We start from the raw sequence: 21,714 nt of genomic DNA on the forward strand, positions 1-21,714 counted from the left end.
ATAAACCGAATGATTCGCCGGCTCTTTTATCAGCACCCTGGTATAGGCGTCCTTCGGGGGTGGTAGTTGCCACCCCAGAATTGTGGAATCTCATATTTTGCCAGCCCAGAATTTCGAGATTGTAATTTCTCATTTACAAATACTTTAAGTTGAAAAATACGAGCCTAAAGCAGGAAATATGTTTAAATCCTCAAGCGTTAACTAAAATTCCCATGATCCTCCCCTCCGCGTGTGCAACTTATGGGAGACTGGGGTAATGGGGTCACATAAGGGAAAATGCTAAAGCTTCAATTTATTGAAAATATAGAACGTAATCATGTGGAATAGCTTAAAAATAGTAGATTTTACCTATTTCAGACCTTAAGTGAGCCCTAATTATGCTTACCTATTGATATTATTAAAAATATTTCAAAATAAGATTTGACCGGTATTACCCCAACTCTGTGGTAATGGCAATCGGTAATGTCATGTTCTACTAAATAGTTGTAAATTAAGAAATGCAAAGAGTTTAGATGAAGTAAACACGCTAAACTGAAATATTTATGCTTGTTTTATTATATATTTCCGCATTCATAAAATTGCAAAAAAGTAATTGAAAGTCGTATATGAAATAGTATATATACATAATTAGAAGTCAATGATTTAAAAAATATCTTTCCATGGTGAAAAAGGGCTGAAATATAAGATCACTGCCAATATGTTTTTAGCTATTTATTTTCTTTGTCAAACCTAAAGCTTAACTAGTTTTTTCTGCGTATACAAATGCTATTTTTATTCATCTCAGTGCAGTGATACCGTAGGAAATCTTTGATAAAGGTTTTCCGTTGTCAGCTAGAGCTGCTTCATCTGGAGGAGAGAGGACACACTTCCTGCCTTAGTTTGGATCAGAATCAGTTCCACCCTTCACTCTGTCAAGCAGTGGTATTTTAAATTTTAGTTTTAAGGTTTTCGCAGCGATTAGATGCACTATTATAATTCATTTTCGGGTGTACGTCTGCGTGCTTAATATTTAACTCAACGTTTCGTTCCACTTACTGGGAACGTCGTCCGGAGAATGAAAATATAAACATCCATCGTACCGTTGGAAAACTGGTCCATTGTTGTCAAGGTATTTAAAAAAGTAAATAAAAATAAAATAAAAGCCAACTTCTTTAAAACATCTACTATAAAAAGGAAGATGAAAAGTGGAATATTGTTATTAAATCTTCGAAATATATCTCTTCCACACATGGCTTAAATTATATCCATCATCCCTGTTAAAATTCATAGGTCGTTTAGAAATTTCTATCGCCTATCTAATAAGCCGTGGATAATATGCAGATTTTCTTGCAATGGCTTTGGCCTCATCCAGGAGGATCTTGTGTTCTGGACCCGACATAAAATGATCGGCGACAGCTGAAGTTTCCCATTGCCTTGCCTTCAGCCCCCTTTCATGCTCTTTCAGCCTTGTCACTATCTTCCGTTTGGTCTGTCCGATGTAACTAGACCCACATGAACACGGAATCTCATATATACCTTCCATTTGTAATGGGGGAATAGCATCAATGACGGATGGAAGTAGGTCTATGATCTTCCTCAACGTGCCAAACCAGGTTTCAACGTTGGCTTTTCCAAGGATGCGAGCAATCCGGTCCGTCGTTCCTGATATGTAAGGCAGAACTGCAAAGGTACTTGTTTTTGTTTTCTCCATCGGGGCCTTGATTTCCCTTAAAGCTCTCATAATGAATGAATTAGCATATCCGTTTCCTTTTAAAATAGAAATAAGATGTTCCATTTCACTTTCCACGCTATCTTCATCAGAAACGGCAGGGGCTCTCTGTCTTAAGGTCTTGATAACGATCTCGATCTCGAGGTCTCGATTTAAGTCCGTTCCCCATGGAATGCACTCAAAGAAGGAAACCTTTCAGTGCACCTCTTGCAGTGCCCAGCGATTGCATAATGAGAGTTATTCGTAGCAATATTTATAAATTTTACTTTCTGGTGATTATTTTCTGTCACTAATATATCTGTTATCCACACATAAAAGTGAATGAGACCATATTGTATCCACCCGCTTGCCGCGTCGCCGTACTCTCCGCCACCGCCGGCCAGAACCGGTGTCGTCCGTGCGTTCGAAAAAACTATTTAAAATTCGGGGTTGCAAATTGGTGCAAGGTTTGACTTTAGATTCACAATAAAGAAGCTTCAAAAAACGACATGATATAAGTTACTTAGTGTAAGCCGGTGACAATGTCTACTTTTTTTCTACGTTTATGTGAAAAAATGGGTTGAAAACAGGCTCCGCCATTTTGTTATGTATCTATGGTTATTGATGAAACAATATCTTTAAAAACCCTTCAAATGAAAGAATAAGAAGTTTCAATTAAGATGGTATAGCAGTTTTGTCGATAAAACTATTTATAAAACCACTGCACGAGGATAAAGTCGGCAATTTTCAGAAAAAATCGAGGGTGGTCGTTTTTCGCTAAATTTGCTCAACTTTGACCTCACATATATTGTTAAAGTGAAAACACAGGACCAAAATAATCTGGGAAGTTATGCACAATTTATTTGAGAATGTGTATGCGAAGTTTCAATTTCCTGGCTCAAAAAAATCGATTTTGAGGTTTTGGCCAGCTTTTTTCGATTCTAGCCCACTGTGTGACGCCTGGAAAGAAATGCTTTCTCTAGGAGCAGCGTCCGGTGGATGGTCATGAAAGATATTCTTCCACTCGCGCTCCGATTCATGTGCTTTATTTAGTGGTCTGTTTCGGGATGCTGAATGATATTCTCAGTGGTTCATTATAATCTACGTGTTTGCCTCATCGTTTCCTACCTCTTTCATCGTGGCAATGATGGAGAAGGCATGAACTGACCAGGCTTTCGAAAAGCATTGAGCACCAACATCCTCAGAATTGTGGAACCTAGTATTTCACCAGCCCAGAATTTTGAAATAAAAGTTTATTATTTACAAATGCTTAAAATTTATAATTAAAAGTCTAAAACGGGATGTATGATTTACAACATCAATGCATTATTATAAAAATATGATTACATGCCGCTAACAGGTGTTTCTGGAGAAAATATTAAAAATGGAGTTAGGATGAGTGGCTAATGAATAAATGCCATTGAGATTTGACTGTTTTTGATTAAATGGATTTTTTAGAGAAATAAAGGCAAATGAAAGAAAGAGGTACCACATAGTTATTTCATTCATCTTTCTGCTGTGGTGGCGCGACGTTCTTCGCACAATTCGAAATGGCGCAATAATTTTCTCCTTTCACGCAAACTATAACCCGGATGGCAAGATCCGGTGGGCGATACTTTACACTTATGCGAGTATAATCCAATAAATTTTTGTCGTAGAAATAAGCACCGAAAAAACTTTTTTTTATAAAATAGTCCAATTTGTGCTGGATACATTTTTCAAGGTTATTATCGCAGCAAACAAGGAAAAGTAGTCAGCCATTAACACACCCTTACTTGGCTACAAAAGTCACTCTCATGCATTCAGAAATTGATTTATCGGCAAAAATTCATTTTATAGTAACGTAATTCATCAAAAAGTTATTATCGAATTATATTTAGCATTTAATACTTACCAAAATTGTATAAATTTTCTTCGTCTTAACAGAAGGATAGTGCTGCACCACAAACCAATTAAGGATATAATACATTTGTCTTTCGAGAGTCCCGTGGATGGTCTTGTCTCGACGAAAAGGTGTCACGTTTCAAATTCTACCCAACGGTCTCGTCTCGAGTCTCATCTCGTTGCTATGCATGCCTGCCATCTCGCTGTTATGTGTGTTCATCTTCTAGTTGTAAGTATCTGGGTGGAAACTGTCATGGTACTTTATGGGTTCCTGGAGGTTGGCGTCCGAGGGTCAGGCATAGAGTGAAGGGGAGATTTATTAGGTCCAGCTGCTACTTCCTAGAATTCCGTCAAATGGTCAGACGTTATAATTTTGGCAGACGTCCTCCCAAGTGGTGATGGGATTTAAATGTGAAATAAGGGGTTTTTGCCAAATGGGCCACATGTACACTGGCCAGATATTGCAGTTGCTCTCCATGGGAAACTGTTTCCGAGGGAATCGTTCGGAAAGGACTCTTCTCACGCCACTCACTGCAGCCTCCTGGTCCAGAGAATGGTATATATACACCAAAATTTCTGTACTCGGGGAACAATGTCCAAGGTGCAGCCGGAGGCCGTGCTGCGCTCCGGCCAGGGCTTAATAAGCATCTTCCATTGCCAACGCTTGAGGTTCTACTCTCTGGTGCCTAAACCAAATATTCAAGACTTCGGCCTCGTCACTCGGGTCAAAGATCTATGGTTGTTATTCTATCTTGCGTTCTGTCGTTCGGGACAGAAAACCGTTTTCGAGACGAGACGCGAAAGTCCCGAGTCTCACGGCAACATTAACTGCTGGTACTCAAAGATTATTGTTATGATGAGGATACGTGGGTCATTTCTTCAAAATTTCATCACCAAAATGACTTTACAACTTCATTAATCGTTTCGTTTCATCGCTTCATTCTTTCTGCCACATTAAAACAGCTCATATACGTAAACCACAATAATATTAATTGAAATTTGGGTACATGAAAATGAAATTTTTATATCTTTAATTCCAGAATAAAAATCCAGTAATGATGAGAGAGTGGAACCCATCATTCAGGGAAGGGGTGGATGGAAACTAAATAGGAGATATGGATTAGGAATGCCGAACGAAATAGGAATGAATACAGCAGAACTTTGCAGGACAAATAAGTTATTGATAAGAAACACATTGTTATATCATCATAAAGGTCGGAGGTGCAAATGAGAGAGTCCAGGAGATACGGGAAGATACCAGGTAGGGACATCATGGTGAGACTGAGGTTTAGGAATAGTGTGAAAAATTCCCGCAGCTGCCTTGAGGCAGTTGCGGATTTAGACCACCATATAGTGCTTATGAAATGCAACGTAAGATTCAAAAACAATAGTTAGGGAGGCGAGGAAATGGGACGTAGAGGCACTGAAGTGCATGGAGTATGAGGAGAGTGCCAGTGGCGCAGGGTTTTGGGGGATAAACCGACCCAGGACTCAGAGAATTTTACAATGAAATCCATTTTACTTAATTGGATTGATATTACTTATAGAATAGAGCAAGGAATAATGCAATATCCCTCAGGAAGCCATAAAAATCACCATTTTGAACCGTTTATCTTAAACATTTTCAAGGGAAGGGCCCCCGGAAAGGGACCAATATTCCATACCCCAAGGTCCCCACGCATTAGTTGCGCCGAAGCCCCCTCCCCCCTAGTCTTAATTCCTAGCTGCGCGTCTGAAGAGAGCCGTCTACAAGCAAAAACCGCTGTAAGCACCACCAAGTTTTTTTTAAGAACTTTTAAATTCCTATACTCCGTTTCCAAATTCTACCCTCACTTTGAAACCCTTTGAAATTCCTCCTACTGGCGATAGGGTAGTTTCCTTCATCAAAGAAAACGAAAGGCATTGATTGCGATTCGTTGCCAAACATTAGTATAGGTATTCATATTATGAAAATTATTTGGTTCCAGAAATCCCAGTTTAGACGAATTAGTTAATGGTCAATTTTAACCTCATTTGAAAAAGGCAAGATTGATGGCCATGCGATTCCACTCCACGTGACGTCACAGGGGCCCAGATGCTATACGAGTAGATAGAAGTTTTACATCGTCGGAGATTACCAATGCATGCATGAGGCACAGAGCTCAGGGAAACATGTCTTAATAATCACCTATTAAAACTGGCTAAGGTCGGAGAGTGCCGGTTTAAAGACCATAGCTTGATCTAATCTTTGCCGCCGCTCTCCAACGACTACGCCACCGATTTCGACCCTGCTCGTCTGGACCTTCGCCACCTGTTTGACCTCGCCTTCACGGACAACGATTTTTGGACTTCACGCCACAGCACTCCGCTTCCGCCGGGAGCAGAGTCATCACTCCAGAGTCCCGTCGCTAAAGGGGCGCCCGGGGGGCCGCAGCTGACTGGGCTCGTACCTACCTTTCGAACCCGGTCACTGTGGTTATCACCTCCGGGTGGTGCCTTTGCCCAAAGCGACACGCCCAGGTTGTCTCGACCGCTACCCCAGGCACTAGAGTCTAACTCATTGCACGCCTGGGGGACACGGTCGGGTCCCCTCGTTAGGGTGTTAGGCCCCAAACAAGCCCTCCCTGTCCTCCCCAACGAATCGTCTGGCCGCCATGGAATCCATGGCGGCCTCAGCATCCACCGGCTCAACACCTGCAGCATCTCGGTCGACTGGCTGTGACACCGAGACACTGCTTCACGGCCTTCCGACGCTCTACGCTTCCAGAATGGCAGCCAGGGACCTGCCTCGAGGACCCAACAACACCGCGCCACCATCGTTTGACTCCCCCGAGTCACCAGACTCCGACAATACGGAAGAAACCTCAACGGCCCTCTTAAGGTCCTCTTCATCGGCCCTCTTTGGGGCCTCTGCTCCATGCTCATCTGCTAAAGACGTCTACTATGCGCCTAATGCCTCCACTACATCCATGAAACATCAACTTTCTGCCTCCGACGGCCCTAATGAGGACCATAATGGTCCTCTTCAGGACCACATGGAAACAAATGACGCATACGTTCCCTCCGGTGCATTTATACCGGTTCAGAGGAACAAGAGGAAGAGAGGCCGTGCTTCTCCACCGTCGATGCAGCCTGCTAAACAAATAGTGATGGCTAACAAATACAATGCTCTCTCGATTGTAGAAGATTCGGTTTCCAATGGAGACTCGGCATCTAATGAGCCAACCCCGGACGCTGCCATTCTGCCATCAGCACCTGCTGCATCGAAGCGTCCCCCACGACGACAACGTCCGCCACCATTCCTTATATATGGAATTTCAGACTACAGGAAGTCTATTGAACTAATCAAGTCAGTAGTAAAAGGAGAATTCCGCCTTGACATAAGACGAGAGTTCACTAGAGTACATCTCGATTCCATTGAGGATCACAAGGCCCTAAAAGAACTGCTAGACAAGGAGCAGGCAGAGGCATCCTCGTACGCCTTACCCGAAGAGCGTACAACTGCATTCCTAGTAAGGGGATTGGAAGCAGAATTCGACGTGGAATATCTTGCTGAACTGTTCGAGGGTGAAGGCATTCCCGTCGTTTCCATAAGGCCCCTCCTCACTAGGGAAAAGGAAAAAAAGGACCTATATCACCTTACCGTTCGGCCCACTGCTGAGTGGACACCGAAGCAAATTGGAGCACTTAAAAAGGTTGGGCCAGTCCATCTTCGGCTCTCACCATTCAAACACGATCGGCCACAAATGTGTCACCGATGCAACAGATTCGGCCACTCCAGTGTGCATTGCACAGCATCACCACGCTGCTGGTCCTGCGCTGGCCCACACCACGGATCCCAATGTCAAGTTCCAAAGACAACCCCTGCAACATGCTGCAATTGCGAAGGCGACCACCCCGCAATGTCCAGAAAATGCCCTATCTACAAGAGGCATCTAGAGAAGCTGAGAGCTTCTCAAAAGAAGCCTCAGACAAACACAACTACACCGGCTGCTCCCAAGCCGATCCCGACTCTTGGGCGCCAAAACCCCTGGGGAACAGGACTTTCTGCGCCATCACAGAGGCCCTCATCCACTCCGCGTCAACGCTTGGATGCCGAATTTCCAGGCCTAACAAGCACTCAGGAACCCACACCAACGCCTGCCACTACCTCCTCTAATGACAAACCAGATCTGGTAGCTGCTATCCAATCACTAGTCGCAGTCACCGCTGCGATACAACATCAACTCCTGCAACAACAGACGTTAATGTCTAGGGTACTAGCTGCTCTTAACATCAGCGTTCCCTAGATACGTCAAATTGCCACCTCGCCTCATACTTGCAACATGGAATGCAAACGGAGGTCTTTATTGGAAGACCCCTGAATTACTGTCCTTCCTTGAAGAATTCAAGGTTGACGCTGCATTAATCAGCGAAACAAAACTGATTCCCACTCACAAATGGACCGTTCCAGGATACAAAGTCTTCCGCACTGATAGACCAGGTCAAACTGCAAGCGGCGGAACTGCAATCCTCCTCAGAGAAGGCTTAAGCGGCTTCCAGCTGCCTGACCCTCAAAACTCTTCTATTGAATCAACATCGATTCAACTTATTACCAATGCTGGAGACCTAACCATAGTTGCAGCATACCAAAAACCAGGCCGGGACTTCTGTGCAGGAGACTACGCTGCGCTACTGCAGAGAGGACCTCCGACTGTACTCGGCGGAGACCTAAATGCCAAAGACTCTTCTTGGCATTCCAGAGCGCCCAATTCCAGAGGAAATAAACTGAGGACCTGGCTGAATGACACAGACATCAGAGCTCTGGGACCTGAGCAACCCACCCACTACCACTTCAATGGGTCCAGTGATGTACTGGACATCTTCCTGCTAGCGAAACTGCAACTCTCTGTTTCCTGCCGCACCATTGAAGCTCTAGAGAGCGACCACTACCCGGTCCTATGCTACATGGGAATAAAACCTGCCAGATTACCAAGACCAACTCATCGTAATCTTGCCAAGGCTGACTGGCAACTCTTCAGAACGAGACTGACATCTTCGTTGCCAGAGACGGTGTCCGCTGAAACTCCAGAGCAAATTGACGACCTTGTGTCGACACTCACAGAGAAAATGCAGGAAGCTGCAGACGCGGCAATCCCAGTAGCAGAACGTAGTCCACCGGATTACCTGACTCTTCCAGCAGGGATCAAAGACTTACTGCAAAGGAAACATAACGCAAGGAAGAGGTTCCAGCACACACACAGCCCCAGCGATAGAAGAAAGTACCAGGCACTAAAAAGGAAAGCGCACGAGGCGGTCGTCGACTTCCGACACTGCACTTGGGAGAAAAAACTCTCGTCCTTGCATACGGATGATGGAAGCATCTGGCGAATGGCAAGATCGCTAAGAGCACCATACGTCAAAATCCCACCGATTCGCACGCAATCAATGACCGCATGCAGCAATGAAGAAAAAGCGACCTGCTTTGCGGACTACCTGGAAGAATGCTTCCAACCCAATCCACTGGACCCCCTAGCAGCCGACATAAAACAGCTGGAAAAGGATGAACCACCACTACCACCTGCTGACACAGAACCGCCCCAAGTCACTCTACCGATGATTGCGGGAGAATTAAAACGGCTGCGCTCAAGGAAAGCCCCGGGACCGGACGGAATCCGAAACGAAGTACTGCGGCAACTGCCTAGAGCTGCTGGCATCCTAATCGCCTTCATCTTCACGGCCTGCCTGAAACTACACTATTTTCCCAAAGTGTGGAAGAAGGCAAAGGTGATTGGACTTCAAAAACCAGGGAAGCCACCATCAAAAATATCCAGTTATAGGCCAATCTCCCTACTGGACGGACTCGGAAAGATGCTGGAGAGGATCATCCAAGTCTACTTACAGCAGCACACGGACTCCGAGGAAGTTCTACCATCCTTTCAATTCGGATTCCGCAGTCACCACTCAACATCGCATGCTCTCCTAAAAGTCACCAACTTCATCACTGGATCCTTCAACAATAAAGGCTGCTGTGCCGCCGCTTTTTTAGATGTCAGCAAAGCATTTGACAGAGTCTGGCACCAAGGACTAATCTGGAAAATGAAATCCTTCCGATACCCAACGTGGATCACCGCTATCATTTCCAACTACCTTCAAGGCAGATCCTTCAAGGTCACCTGGGACGGCGCCACCTCAAATGACCGTCTGATACTGGCAGGCGTCCCTCAAGGATCGGTGCTTGGCCCCCAGCTTTACTCGATATTCACAGCCGACTTCCCAAAGGAGTTCGGGTGGAATACCACAGTCAGCTTGTTTGCTGATGATGCAGCACTACTCTGCAGATCAACAAGGCCAAAATTTGCTGCCACATACTTACAATCAGCCCTAAACCGAGTCTCCAACTGGTACGCAAAGTGGCGAATCGAGTTAAATCCAGGAAAAACAACGGCAGTCCTGTTTGCACGCACGAAAAGGAAAGCTCATAAACCTGCGACACCAACGTCTCTAAGAGGCCAAAAAATAGAGTGGAGCTCTTCTGCCACCTACCTTGGCGTCAAGCTGGACAAAAGGCTGCAATTTAAGGACCACCTGCTGGAACTGCGTCAAAAACTCAATAAAAATGCAGCACACCTCAGACCATTGCTGAATTCAAACGCCATCCCTCAATACCTAAAGTTGAGACTATTCAAAGCCGTCTTACTTCCTTGCATAACATATGCCTCCCCAATTTGGTCTGGACTGGCACTGAAAGGTCCAACCAAACAACTCGACAAGACCATCCGGAACATACTGCGCCAAATAATGAGCTTCCCGAGATTTGCTGGCAACGAGGCCCTATACCTAGCAACGGGGGAGTCACCAATCGGACAACGTATGCAGGAAGAAGCGAGAAGATTCTACGAGACAACGAGGACATCCCAATTAACAGATATTGCTTCCATGGCAGTAGCGACTCCCAACCCATGGGACCGCTACCGTCGACCAGTGTCTTCTACGGGAGATGCTGCAAATATTCCACAACCCCGGAAATAAAAAATCCCAGTCCTGGAATGCAGGACACTAACTAGGCTCCATCTTCAGAGTGCCCAAAAGGGTGGAATGAAGAAGCACAAAAAGACTCAACCTGTGGTCGGAGAGTTTCCCTAGTTTGAAAGGGTATTGATAATCCTTATTTAAGCCAAGCGCTACCTGCTAGCAGGGTACTCTGCTACCTGCTAGCAGCCTCCATCGTATCGGCGCTCATAGCCTCGCACCGAGGTAGCCTCATACGGCGGCAGCCGGAACCAGAATGATGTCAAACGGGCTTTTCCCGGCATTCATTCTTAACCGTCGCGTTTTACGCGTGCGCTTGAAAATTTTCGCTTTTCATTTAATCGCAAAAAATAGATATCGTCATTTAAAAATCTAAAAGCATGAAATATTTCCATCGAAATATGAATCAAGGAGTGAATATATTTCGATATATGCAATAAAATAATAGGAAACCACTTAATTCATCTTATTCCCTCATAAATTGTTACCATCAAAGATTACGACACATCGACTTTTAAATAAGTACGCGGAGTGAACTCGAATACCCTTGAAGACGCAGCGAGCATACAGGATCCGGGGAAGAAAGACGTAATTCGTGACTTAATATAATACGTAGGAAAGCTGTGCGATTCGTAAAAAAAATCGCGGGTGCATAGAAAAAAACATTACTAAGAATTGTGAATGCAAGGTGGGACTCAGCGCACGAATCTCTTTTTTTATCAACGATAGGTGTCCCCTCGTTAATCCTAAACCGTGAACCTAATGAAAAACAAAGGAAAGCACCTCAATTTGTCATAAACTGCTATGAGCGTACAGAAATCGATACACAGGTTTTGGCTGGGAGCCGCTAAACACTCAGCGGTTTCGCGTCAGGCTTAAATTGCTTCAGCAATTATGAAAAGATGCATTTCAGAGCGACTCGGAGAAGATCTTAGAAATCTACCATATTTCTAGGTCAGGCAGAAGTAATACATTAAGAGAAATATTAAGCTGACCGGAAGGTATACGAATTCGTTTTTTTTCCTCGGACAATAAATGGCTTTTATAAATGCGAGACGACGCGACGTTCGCGCATTTCCATTTTTGTTATCAGTTGGTTTCCTAACACCCACACCGCTCGCCTGTTGAGTAAGCTTGCGGAGTAATAAGCAGGTGAAGTGAAGATGTTTTAGATGAAGTGAACTGTTTTGATAACCCATTTTCTAACGTTGTAATCGTCTTTGGTATTTCCTGTGAATATTTCAGTACGGCGGGGGGACGAGCCGCCGGCTGGCGTCCGATGAGCGCCCTCTACGGCTGCAAGACGCCTTCCTGACACGCCTGGGATACGGGGAGGGCACGCGGCGCGCCAGGCTCAGCATCGACCCCGAGTTGAGGCACCTCATCCGCTTCCATGTCGGTAAGAGATAGAGAGAGCACTTACATCGGATCCATCAGCACTCACGCCATATGACACACCTCACAAGATTTCTCTTTTCTGTTGCTTTGTTTAGGCCATGCCCGTCAGGCAGGGAGAAGGCGACAACAAGAGCTAAAAACAAAAATAAATATAAAAAGATATTGAATATACTGCTGACATTTAACGTGTATGATCTACCTATATACATTACTAACATTCTTCGAAAGACAACAGTACCAATCAATTTTCAATTGACTCACTGGTTTCGAAGTTAGCAGAGGTTTGCGTTGTTTACAACAACTCCGTAAATTTTTGTGGTATAAACAATTTGTTTTCGGCAAACTGCTAGTAATAGATGTGGCTTCTTTATATTAAAATTGCAAGTTATAGGAACGAAAACTACGGGAATGCCAAGCGCTCAAAATTGGGCACCTTGATTTTACATGCAAAAAACGGGTACTTTTTTGAGAAAAAATTAAGTACAGGAAATACTATTTTGCCGAAGAATTTGTAAAGTACATGATATAACGTAGAACTAAATTTTATTTCGTATGCTTTTTATTGCATTGAAATCGATTGCTTCGTTTAGACGCTAGAGCTTCTCAAACTTGAGTATCTTGCTTTTTTTACAGACAGTAATTGGTGTGTGTGTGTGTGTGAAGGCAATGAGATAAAATACTTGTATTAAATGTTGTCAGTGAGGTTATTTAGTTACCTCGTCCTAAAATTTTGCTGGAAGAAAATAATTCTGGTGGTAGTGAATTATTATACTAACACATTTACGCATACATTTATTATCGCTTCGTTTTCATCGAGGTTATTGCGTTTTTTCTCTCTGCCTGAGTCGATAGTGTTTGGATCCACACTGATATGACAGAAAATTTCTGTCATATCAGTGTTCTCTATAAGGCCCGTACTGTCAACTGAATGTGGAACCCTCTATATACATTTATGCTCACGGAACGCAAAAGTAATATTTTTAAGTCTGCGGCGATGAATTCAACTAGACAGGTATATTGGATCCAAGCAATGATCGATGGCTACGCGGTTCCGAACCCTTCCTCGAGAGATAAGCCGGGTCCTCGGGAGACGACCGTCACAGCAGGGGCTTACCCCTACCGATATGACCTGTCGTAGTATATTTTATTCCAATACTTAGAGGTAAATAAATACGCTAATCATACTCCTCGCGGTAAAGTGATTAAATGCGTCTTTTGACCGAGGTTCTACGATGAAAAAAAGGATTTTACGAAAAGTGATCAAATTTACGCCGATTGCCTCCAGAGAATTGGCAACGCCGAATTTTGTGAGGTGAGGGGGAAAGCGACAATCTCTATTGTCTTCCCCCACTCCACTTTTTAGCTTATCCAATGTGTATCCGGAATTCTGGTGACGAGGTTCCGGAAAGGTGTTTGGCAGAGTGAGAGTTTTAACCAACCTACACTATTTTATTAATATTCTCTGGCGGAGGGATCTCCATCCACGCAACTCCGCGCGAGCCACCTCTAATGTGTTTGGCAGGGGGTGTGCAATCATCAAAATGCAAAAGAATCCCCACAAAAACACGCTCCCCAATGGAACAGTGGAAAAATAAAAGCACGCAATCTACATTACATAATACACTGCGAGCCACCTCCCGGGTGTTTGGCAGAGGGTGATCTGTCATCACCATGTAGCTTGCAGTTAATGTTTCTTGAACTGTGCCATACGAATGCCGTATAAAATTAAGAAACTGTTTATCGATATTAAATATTCCTGGTCAAGGCAAATGATTTTTTTCTCCGTGGAATTTTTGCACAAAATATTTATTATTTAATGTAAATTGTTCCTCTAGAATTGAATTTCGTCTTAAATAGTACTCATGTTTCCTCTTATTGCGTAAATATTTTAACCCTTTCACTGCTGTGGACGTACCTAGTACGTCCGCACGACAGACTGCGGTGGACGTACTTTTTCTTCCTCCCTGCCATACGGTCAGCACTTTCGCCGAAGCACTTCGAAGGGACCCACTCATCCAGGACCCTTTCCTCGACGAACTCACCCACGCAAGACCGTCTCATCGGCCCTACCAGCGGGGGCCCTACCTCCGGAAAAGTGACCGCTCTGACTGCAATTTGAAAATCAATCAATCAATCCGATCATCACAATATGATTGTTTTCATCGCACTCCTGCCAATCAAGCAATAAAGTACGTCTTTGAACCGTGTTTCTGCGATGAAAAATAATGATTTTGTTAACTTTGATATAATGGCCATTTTCCGGTGGTCCGCAGCCACGTTTTGTTGCAAAGTTAACAAAATCGTTATTTTTTATCGCAGAGACACGGTTCAAAGACGTACTTGATTGCTTGATTGGCAGGAGTGCGATGAAAACTATCATATATCGATGATCGGATTGATTGGTTGATTTTCAAATTGCAGTCAGAGCGGTCACTTTTCCGGAGGTAGGGCCCCCGCTGGTAGGGCCGATGAGACGGTCCTGCGAGGGTGAGTTCGTCGAGGATAGGGTCGGGGATTAGTGACCCTTCGGAGGGTGTACCACACCCATCCTGGAAGTACCTGCTCCATGGGCCCAGGAGACGCATTTTAACATTTTCGCCGCATGTGAGGAGAAGGTTTCCGGAGATTGAACAGCAGTGAAAGGGTTAAATAAAATTAGATGGGCGCATTAAATGTGGCAAGCATCAATATGTAAAAGTTAAACTTTATAGGAATGTTCCTTATCAATGCGATTGAAAAGGGCGTTTCCCGCCTCCCTCGCACGGCGTCTACATGATATTGGGGGATGGAGTGAGTGCTCATCATTTTATCTCGGAGGCCATGGCTGCTATCGTGTGCCACCATACATGGCGCCTTTCGTCGATTTTTCTTGAGGCGCTTTTGAAATTCTTCTCCAGGCTGAGAACTACATGTCGTTTGGACTGATATTTACTACTCCGTGAGGGGAAAACATGTTAATCTGTAGCTGCTGTGAGAAGTGAGCACAGAAATCCTCGTCGCGTCTGTAAAAAAGAAGTGCACGTCATGGCGCCGCCTTATTATGTTTCCTTGCAGGTCCGTCGGTGCCAACGGCGGCGCTGGATGGCGTGACCCGGTGTGGCTGGGCGCACGTGCTCCTAGGTCACGTGGTGCCGCAGTGGAAGGAGCGGCCGGTCGCCATCTTGGGAAGCACGCTGTTCGTTTTCCAAGCAGAGGGTGAGCATCATCAAATGAAGATAGAGGATGATTAAGTAATTACCCCGAGGAAGTAAATGTCTTCCGCATTATCACCTCTCGTAATACGCCACTCTTTCCGAGACTGCGCCTTATAGAGTGACGACCGTAATGAATTTCTGGAAGAAGAATAACTCCCTACAGCGTAACTATGTCATTCGGGGCACGCAGTTAAAGGCAGTTGAATCTGTGAAATATCTAGGGGTTAGACTCAATAATGATCTATCGTGGAATAAACATATTCGAGAAATAACCGGTCAAGCTAATCGTAAAATGGGTTTTGTTAAAAGAATATTAGGAAAGTGCGACGACAAAGTGAGAGAAATTAGCTACTTTTCCCTCGTTAGACCACATTTGGAATACGCTGCCAGTGTTTGGGACCCTCACGAAAAAGGCTTAATAACAGAGTTAGAACGCGTGCAAAGAAGAGCTGCCAGGTATGTGAAAGGTCGTTACGATAGTCTTGTTAGTGTAACTGACCTCTTACATAAACTCGGATGGGAATCTCTGTCGGACCGTAGATTGAAAAATAGACTAAACCTTTTAGATAAATTCAAGAGCAGTGTCTTTTCTGACGAAGTTAACCATATCTTGCGGACGCCAACGTACTACGGAAGATCAGATCATATAAATAAAGTAAGAGAGATAGATTGCAGAACAGACAGATTCCGAATGTCATTTTTTCCACGATCAATAAGAGATTATAACGGCAGCAATAGAACGCGTAAATAGATTGCATGACTTGTAGTGTAGCCTACTAACCTATGTAAAACTTACTGCATGTTTCTGAATTTCTATTCTATATTCTATTTCTAACAGCATATAGTAGTATAGTTTGTTATTATACGGGACGTTTCTTGGACGGTGTGGTGTGCATGTGGGATTCCAAATGCATGCTGCATGCTGGTGATTGATCACCCCCTGCCAAACACCCTAGAGGTGGCTCGCAGGGTAATTTGTAGATGTAGATGTAGATGACCGCCCTCGTTGTCTTATCTCAGAAGTATGCTTGTTTTTTTTGGAAATTCCATTTGACGATCCAAATTTGTAAACAAGCGTCCATCCCACTGATAGTGTAAGTCTATTAAAATATTTTGAAGCGACTATCATTTTTGCCGCTTTACAAACAACAGAGATGCCATATTTGGTCTACTTTATGACCCGTAATTAAAAATAAAGCTTAAAACTCATCACCGAACCACTTTTTTAATTATTTTCAAATGTACGTTATGATGTGAATCAAATCACGTGATTTACTTGAATTTGGCGCTACGGTTAGCCTAGCACTAAAAGGCCCAAAGCGCCATTTTGTTGTGTTCGGCTTTTATTTTCACTGCCTATTCTCTACAGTTAGAAATCCACCGGTCATATTTCTAGGCTAAAATAGCACTAGTCTGCAATGGCTCTATTTTTTAACTTTCGATGATTGATTCTTCTGTATCCTGGTGCGGAGAACCCGAAAATTACCTCGGTTTAGTTCCAACATGTCAAATGTTTTTTTAATTCGCAATTTGCCAAACGTGGCACTTGACGAAACATGACAAATCTGAGACCTAATGGCAGATTTTAATAGGTTTGTTTCGTATTAAAGGAATTATTTTGTGACTTCTAGAAAATAAAATAATACATAAGCATACGTGGTGTGAATGTCTTCCTTTTTTCGAAACTTTATAACACATTTAATGAACCCGAGCTTTTTTGGCTCGCGGAATCAGATTTTTTATTTTTGTATAATTGAGGTACATAAATAAAACTTTCTGTTCTTCACAGTTTTGAAGATAAAATCATCAGGAAGGCCACATCCCCCATCATCCATTCACTGAGTAAATAGATCAGAAGGCGTTTGCCATTCCTTTTGCCAGCGTAGCAGGAGTTGCAAGGCCGGCTATTTCTTCCCGAATGTCAGTCTTCGCAGCTATAACGGTTCATATAAACACGGGAAAAAACATAGAAAATCTCATCATAGATCATCATCTCATAGATAATCTGTTCTCAGATGATCTAATGGGCCGAGGGACTCCAGTTTTTGGACTTGTTGCTCTTGCAGTTTGTTTGAACTTAGTGACCCACGCAAAATTTCATTTCCGATCCGGGACAGGGGACAACGGGGCTAACAGAAAGCAATTTCAAAAGGCGCGCTGTGTTTTAATCACAGACCACCCCTTCGAAAAATTGACCTCGACAGAACACGAACGATCCTCACCGTTCCAACGCCATTAAACTTGTGGAAACAACACGCTATATTCCCGAACTATGAACGAGGCCATTAGCGCTCCGCTCCGACATCACCCAATTGAATTGTGAGCATTTTGAAAGAAGCAAGTTTTGTGGCCTCACCCTGTAATATCTAGGTTTTCTTGATGCTTCTTTTCAGCTGACATCAACCCATTATTCCACTCATATTTACCAAAATCATCTTCAGATCCCTCTCTGACGCATCAATGGCAGCATTGTCACCGGGAAATCGTAGAATCCTATCCTATTCTCCATGGATATTCATGGAACATGTATTCATGGCTCCTCTCCTGACAACTATTCTTTCATTTCCTTGATCGCATTCTCGTTGAAACATTGAAAATTTCTGGCGATAAAGCACAGCCTTGACTCATACCGTTAATTGAAAATATGCCAAACAACATGCTTATTTTGATCAGGTTCCGAGTTGAATTTTTCCATTCATGCCGTGATGTGTACACTGGAATCCCATGCCATGTGAGCCCTCTGGATTATTCATCGCTAGTGTTTTTTCTGTTGTCTGGCAGGCGGTGGAGGTGCGCAGACGCTAGACCTGCGCGGTGGCCACGTGGTGGGCGGGGTGTCGCGCGGGGGGCGTTCCGTGCTACGGTTGGCGCCGGCGCAACACTCGGAGCAGAGGCCCATGTTCCTGGGCTTCGAGGACACCAAGGACCGGCGCGTGTGGTGGCGCTGGATAGCACAGGTGAGAGACTGGCGCCATCGCCTGGGTGAAGTGCGAAGCACATGATCAACTGGCTCAAACTTCATTTGGTGGAGGTCCAATGCGTTGTAAAACAAAACTTATTGGCTAGCAATACTTGAATCGCCGCGCCGAACGCGCATATTTTCCTGTACCTACTATTCAAGTTAATATTTTCTCCTTTTCTGAAATACATACTGGTATAATTTTCCTATTCCATAATTTATTGCTGTGGTATTTTTAACTGTAGCGCAAAGTACATTTTTGTCTTTATTTTCTTATTTTGGGCCATTGTTAGGGAAACAATGAGAAGATGGTCAGTACATATGAAATAGTCATAGGAGAGTATATTGATGATGCAAATGCAGTGTCGTTGGGAAAACATCAGAAATATTTGTATCAACATTGCCCGTCAACATTGCATGCAAAATACTGGCAAATTTCCACCAGCACTTTTATACGACCGGTTTCAATATTTTTTTAAAGTTGTCTGGTGACTTCGTCTCGGAGCATTCCAACAAAGCCTCAGCCAAATATCCATAGCAGCTTTATTTATTGCCATTCTCCGTTCGCGGCGTTCGGCCGAGCGGCTCACAAACGACAGTTATGTCCGCCTCTATGTCCGTGACAGCGTCGTAAGGCGTTTGTAATAGCGATGTCATTTTTTCCCCAGCGAACAATTGCAGTAAATTTTTCTCGGGTTTCGCACCAGGTCAGGTCCTCCATGTCATCGTAGAGAACTCAAATTTCTTTCAGGATTCCAAGCACTGTGTTCCAATTCACGTTTTCAAACTCCTTATCTAAGTCCAGGAAAGTAAACAAACGTTGCCTCGTACTTTTCTATCGTCTTCTCTAAGTATGATAAGGGCCAATGTTGCTTCCCTTGTGCCTTTTCTTTTTCGGAATCCGAATTGGTCGTCATCCAAATACTCTTCTTCTCTTCGTTCTATTCATCCATAGATGATCCTCCGCCCTATACGTCTATTCTCCTTCCCTTCGATGAACGACTCGCCCATTGAATTGTTGGAAGGAGATAATAAGGGGCGGCGCGGAACGCGAGAAATCGTTCTCGGATCCTATCGAGGAAACAACCATCGAAAATTCTCATAAGGACAATATTCTCTCCTCTCGAGCAGGTGAAGAATCTATTTAAAACTGCCCAGGATTGTAATAATTATGTCTGTAATGATCACAGGTTCTCCCAATTACGATCCTTTTAACATAAATCGACAACAGATTTAATTCCACCCACGTCGAGGCGGGACTCGAACCCGCAACAATCGGTTTGGGAGGCAAGCACTTGACCCCGCCGAGGCCAGAAAAACTACGCTGCCAGTCAAAGGAGTCGGTCGCATTCTTGCTCAAACCCACGAAAGGACGAATGACATCGGCGAAGCACGTAGACCAGTGAAAACAACCGAAGCGAAACACAAGAGAGGCAGTGGGTCCATTGGGGCAGTCATCAAAGCCGAGCACGCAGCGCTGGGCCACGCAATCAACCTTGGGAAAACACTCAACAAAGACAGGTTTTTAACTGATAGTCGTCAGAGAAGCCGAAGAAACAAAAATGGAAGAGAAGAACAATTTTAAATGGGACGACGGCCTAAGATAAGCCATACTTAGCAATCCTAAAGCATTAAAAACACCCACTTCTACAACCGACCCTTCCCACCTATCCATGTCACAGATCCATATGATTAAAATTTCCAACCTCACCTTGATGCAATGATAAAGCGACCAGAATCGGTCGGGGAAAGTTGGGGTCACTCAAAACTGATGCAGCGACATGGACCAAAAAGTTTTTTAATGCACTATTTCTGTTTTGCTTCTTCAATCACAGGTGATTCTGCATCCTAAGTAAAAAAAACTCTTTCGACTCTTAAAGCTTTTGTTATCCTAGTTTAACGTTTATCTTAGCCTCCTCTCTTTTCCTGCGTATTAACATCTTAGACTTCTTTTTTATTTTCAGCTCATATATGGCCGTTATCCTTTTCTTATTTATCAAAGTTTTGTTAAAAGCATTGTCTGTATCGGCTTTGACTGCTATACAGTCAGCAAATCGCTACTAATTATTTTTAAAGGGGTATTGACACACAAAGAATTTTATTTGATTCCATTTTAATATTGAAATAGAAAGCTTCAAAAATTGTCCCCAGCATGGGGGTAATGTGCGGAGAGGCCTTGTGTGCTCTTGTCCCCCCGCCTCCCCCTAAATCAGCCCTACCTCCGTATGACCTACTCTTTTACTTCATGCAGCAAGCAACCATCACCAACATATTGTGTATAGTAATCATTGTTTATTTTTCTTTTGTCGTGGGCAATAAACAACAATGATAATCTTTCCATTCTATTCGGGTTTTTCACCGCGTTTGTTGTTTTTTAAAGACAACAGTTTCGCTGGTGTTACAGTCAGCGTCTTCAGGTCGAAGGTATGTGAAAAAATTGGAAAAATTTCCAATTTTTTCACATAGAGCCGGCCGGAGCCAGAAGCATACGCCACAATTCCCTTTGTGGCGGGCACATCAGAAAAGATTGCCAGAATGCTCAGAAAACACAACGTAATAACACGTTTCAATTGCGTGACAAAGATATCAGACATGCTATCCGGAGCGAAGGACAAACTCCCAATGGACCTTTATGAGGGAATATATCGTGTGCCTTGTTCATGTGGTAAATATTACATTGGCGAGACCTGCAGATCAATACAAGTCCGATTGCAGGAACATCGGAGGGTTACCAAAAATAAGCAGCACCAACTCTCAGCCATATCTGAGCATGCTTGGAGTGAACCTGGGCATAACATCCTCTTTGAAGACGCCAGAATAATAGCTAAAGAGAATAAATACTTCCCTCGCCTGATCAGAGAAGCTATTGAGATAGCGAAAACGCCCGCAAATTTCAACAGAGATCAAGGCTACAGCCTGCATATTGCATGGAAGAGGATTCTCCGACCACCAACAATGAGAGATGGACAACCGGCCAATGAGAGAGCAGCAGCAGATCAGCAGCCGCCGCCACCTATATAAGGCGGAAAATTTTATGCCTATAAAAGGCGGAAAACTTTTCCAATTTTTTCACATACCTTCGACCTGAAGACGCTGACTGTAACGCCAGCGAAACTGTTGTCTATAAAAAACAACAAACGCGGTAAAAACCCGAATAGAATGGAAAGATCATCTAACCAACGCCGCGAAAATCTTCGAACCAACAACAATGATAGTCATGAAATTTGCTAAAACTAGAAGAAGGGAAGACATAGGAAAGACTCATGGAAGAGTTGCTTGGTGACGCAGTATATACGCCGTGAAAACCATTTGATCGTGGTTCCAGATGTCTGTAAAAAGTATATTTTCAGTTGCCCTGAGCCTGGATTTAAAATTCTTCAACAGATAATTTATGAATAGATCGATGGATGGAATCTTGTGAGCACAGCGGATGTCATTCACATTAGAGAGTTTGGGAAGGAGGCGGAGGGATTTATTACCGAAGCGTTCAAGTTTTTTATGGTGGTTTTATTATGAGCGAAGATTTCGCAGCCGTAGAGAAGCGAACTATGGAAGCATACAAACGGATTCAATATCTGTGCGGCAATGGCAGGGAATGGGAG

General features: G+C 43.7%; 1 protein-coding gene across 1 annotated transcript in view; it reads left to right on the plus strand.

Moving 5' to 3' along the window:
* LOC124169085 (protein phosphatase PHLPP-like protein) overlaps positions 1-21,714 on the plus strand; it is a 204,865-nt gene that overhangs the window by 27,260 nt on the left and 155,891 nt on the right. The window contains exons 4-6 of the mRNA XM_046547559.1: positions 11,807-11,960; positions 15,014-15,154; positions 17,935-18,110. Coding sequence (XP_046403515.1) covers positions 11,807-11,960; positions 15,014-15,154; positions 17,935-18,110 — 471 coding nt within the window. The remainder of the gene's footprint in view (positions 1-11,806; positions 11,961-15,013; positions 15,155-17,934; positions 18,111-21,714) is intronic.

This window comes from Ischnura elegans, chromosome 12, assembly GCF_921293095.1.
Source record: "Ischnura elegans chromosome 12, ioIscEleg1.1, whole genome shotgun sequence".
Taxonomy (NCBI): Eukaryota; Metazoa; Arthropoda; class Insecta; order Odonata; family Coenagrionidae; genus Ischnura; species Ischnura elegans.